Genomic DNA, 3,428 nt, shown 5'->3' on the forward strand with positions numbered 1-3,428 from the left:
AATTAGCCGGGCATGGGGGCAGGCACCTGTAATTCCAGCTACTTGGGAGACTGAGGCACAAGAATCACTTGAACCCACGAGGCGGAGGTTGTAGTGAGCCGAGATCACGCCACTGCACTCCACCCTAGGTGATAGAGACTCTGTCTCAAAAAAAAAAAAATGTTTTTTATTTGAGATAGGATCTCACCTCTGTTACCCAAGCTGGAGTGCCGCTGGCACAATCTCAGCTCACTGCAGCCTCGACCTCCTGGGCTCAAGCCATCCTCCCATCTCAGCTTCTCGAGTAGCTGGGACTACAGGTGCAGCCAACATGCCCAGCTAATTTTTGTAGTTTTTGCAGAGGAAGGGTTTCACCGTGTTGCTCAGGCTGGTCTCAAATCCCTGGGCTCAAGCGATCCTCCTGCCTCAGTCTCCCAAAGTGTTGGGATTACAGGCGAGAGCCATAGTGCCCAGCCAAAAAAAAAAAAAAAAAAAAGATTTTTTTTTTTTTGTATGTGCAGTGCAGTGCAGTGGTGCGATCTCGGCTTACTGCGAGCTCTGCCTCCTGGGTTCATGCCATTCTCCCGCCTCAGCCTCCTGAGTATTTGGGGCTACAGGTGCCCGCCACCACTCTGGGCTAATTTGTGCGTGTGTGTGTGCCTGTGTGTTTTTAGTAGAGATGTGGTTTCACCATGTTAGCCAGGATGGTCTTGATCTCCTGACCTCGTGATCCGCCCACCTCGGCCTCCCAAAGTGCTGGGATTACAGGCGTGAGCCACCGCGCCAGGCCAAAAACTATTTTTTTTCATTAGCTGGGTGAGGTGGCACTTACTTGTAGTTCCACCTACTCTGGAGGCTGAGGTAGAAGGATCGATTTGGCCTGGGAGGTCGAGGCCACATTGAGCTGTGATCAGGTCACTGCACTCCAGCCTAGAGAGAGGGAGACCCTGTCTCTGAAAAAACCATAAAGACTGGAGTTTATAGTATTGTACTGATGTTAATTTCCTCATTTTGATCTTTGTGCTATGATTACATAAGATGTTAACACTGGGCGAGGCTGAGTGAAAGATAAAAGGTATGAAAGGAAACTAAGGCTGGCCGGGCGCGGTGGCTCAAGCCTGTAATCCCAGCACTTGGGAGGCTGGGGCAGGCGGATGACTTGGACCCAAGAGTATGAGAAGAGACTGGCAACATGGAGAGATCTCATCTCTACAAAAAATACGAAAATTAGCCAGGCATGGTGGCATGTGCCTGTACTCCCAGCTACAGGGAGGCTGAGGTGGGAGGATCACCTGAGCTCCCAAGTTGAGGCTGTGGTGAGCTGTGATTGTGTCACTGCCCTGCAGCCTGGGTGACAGACGTGTGACCCTGTCTCCAAAAAAAAAAAAAAATTCAAACTAAGGTTATTACCCTGCCTGCTCCTCTTGCAACATGTGGATTCCCATGACACCCTTCCTCTTTCCCTCCAGCCCACTTTTCCCCTTTCATAGGGAAGCCCTCAAAATCATCTTTGGAGAGAGGCACAGACCTCTCTCCTGGGCATGCCCTTAACATTGGCAAAATAAAATTTTATATTGATTGAGACCTGTCTCACACATTTTGGTTTACAGAAGGAACTCTATACTATTTTTTGCAACTTTTCTCTGTATCTTAAAACTATTTCTTTTTTTTTTTTTTTTTTTTTTTTTTTTTGAGACGGAGTCTTGCTCTGTCACCCAGGCTGGAGTGCAGTGGCCGGATCTCAGCTCACTGCAAGCTCCGCCTCCCGGGTTCACGCCATTCTCCCGCCTCAGCCTCCGGAGTAGCTGGGACTACAGGCGCCCGCCACCTCGCCCGGCTAGTTTTTTGTATTTTTTGTAGAGACGGGGTTTCACCGTGTTAGCCAGGATGGTCTCGATCTCCTGACCTCGTGATCCACCCGTCTCGGCCTCCCAAAGTGCTGGGATTACAGGCTTGAGCCACCGCGCCCGGCCAAAAACTATTTCAAAATAAAACTTAAAACAGGCTGGGCGCGGTGGCTCACGCCTGTAATCCCAGCACTTTGGGAGGCTGAGGCGGGCGAATCATGAGGTCAGGAGATCGAGACCATCCTGGCTAACACATGAAACCCCATCTCTACTAAAAATACAAAAAATACAAAAAATTAGCCGGGTGTGGTGGCAGGCGCCTGTAGTCCCAGCTACCAGGGAGGCTGAGGCAGGAGAATGGCATGAACCCAGGAGGCAGAGCTTGCAGTGAGCGGAGATTGCAACACTGCATTCCAGTCTGGACAACAGAGTGAGATTGCCTCTCCAAAAAAAAAAAAAAAGCTCCAAGAAAACACCAAACGGCGGATGACGCTGGTGCAGCGGGCAGGTGGGGGGCCCGGGGGTCCTGGTGGCCCTGGGATGGGGAATCGCGGTGGTATCCACGGAGGTTTCGGCAGTGGCATCCAGGGCCACGGCGAGGCCGCGGAGCTGGCAGAGGCAAGGCCGAGGATAAGTAGTGGATGCCCATCACCAAGCTGGGCCGCTTGGTCAAGGACATGAAGATCGAGTCCCTGGAGGAGATCTACCTCTTCTTCCTGCCCATTAAGGAACCTGAGACCATTGACTTTTTCTTGGGGGCCTCTCTCAAAGACGAGGTTTTGAAGATTACACCGGTGCAGAAGCAGACCCGTGCTGACCAGCGCACCAGGTTCAAGGCCTTTGTGGCTATCGGGGACTACAATGGCCACATTGTCCTGGGTGTTAAGTGCTCCAAGGAGGTGGCCACCGCCATCCGTGGGGCCATCATCCTGGCCAAACTCTCCACTGTCCCTGTGCGATCTTACTGGGGGAACAAGATCGGCAAGCCCCACACTGTCCCTTGCAAGGTGACAGGCCGCTGCGGCTCTGTGCTGGTGGTGTGCCTCATCCCTGCACCCAGGGGCACTGGCATCGTCTCAGTGCCTGTGCCCAAGAAGCTGCTCATGATGGCTGGTATTGATGACTGCTACACCTCAGCCCGGGGCTGCACTGCCACCCTGGGCAACTTCGCCAAGGCCACCTTTGATACCATCTCTAAGACCTACAGCTACCTGACCCCTGACCTCTGGAAGGAGACTGTATTTACCAAGTCTCCCTATCAGGAATTCACTGACCACCTTGTCAAGACCCACACCAGAGTCTCTGTGCAGCGGACCCAGGCTCCAGCTGTGGCTACAACATAGGGTTTTTATACAAGAAAAATAAAGTGAATTAAGCCTGAAAAAAAAAAAAAGAAAAAGAAAAGCCTAAATACATAGGCTGGGCATGGTGTAATCCCAGCACTTTGGGAGGCTGAGGCAGGCGGATCACCTGAGGTCAGGAGTTCGAGACCAACCTGACCAACATGGAGAAACCCCATCTCTATGAAAAATACAAAATTAGCTGGGTATAGTGGCTCACGCCTGTAATCCCAGCTACTCAGGAAAGCTGAGGCAGGAGAAT

The 3,428-nt window shown here is 51.8% G+C and overlaps 1 protein-coding gene across 1 annotated transcript; it reads left to right on the forward strand.

The window, feature by feature from the left end:
• The first annotated feature begins 2,452 nt into the window (after positions 1-2,452).
• LOC117065398 (40S ribosomal protein S2-like) lies at positions 2,453-3,219 on the forward strand. Its single transcript, XM_033180182.1, has one exon. The coding sequence runs from the start codon at positions 2,468-2,470 to the stop codon at positions 3,167-3,169; it is 702 nt and encodes a 233-aa protein (XP_033036073.1). The 5' UTR covers positions 2,453-2,467; the 3' UTR covers positions 3,170-3,219.
• Positions 3,220-3,428: the final 209 nt, after the last annotated feature.

The sequence above is a fragment of the Trachypithecus francoisi genome, unplaced genomic scaffold, assembly GCF_009764315.1.
Source record: "Trachypithecus francoisi isolate TF-2019V2 unplaced genomic scaffold, Tfra_2.0 Lachesis_group2, whole genome shotgun sequence".
NCBI classification, from domain to species: Eukaryota; Metazoa; Chordata; class Mammalia; order Primates; family Cercopithecidae; genus Trachypithecus; species Trachypithecus francoisi.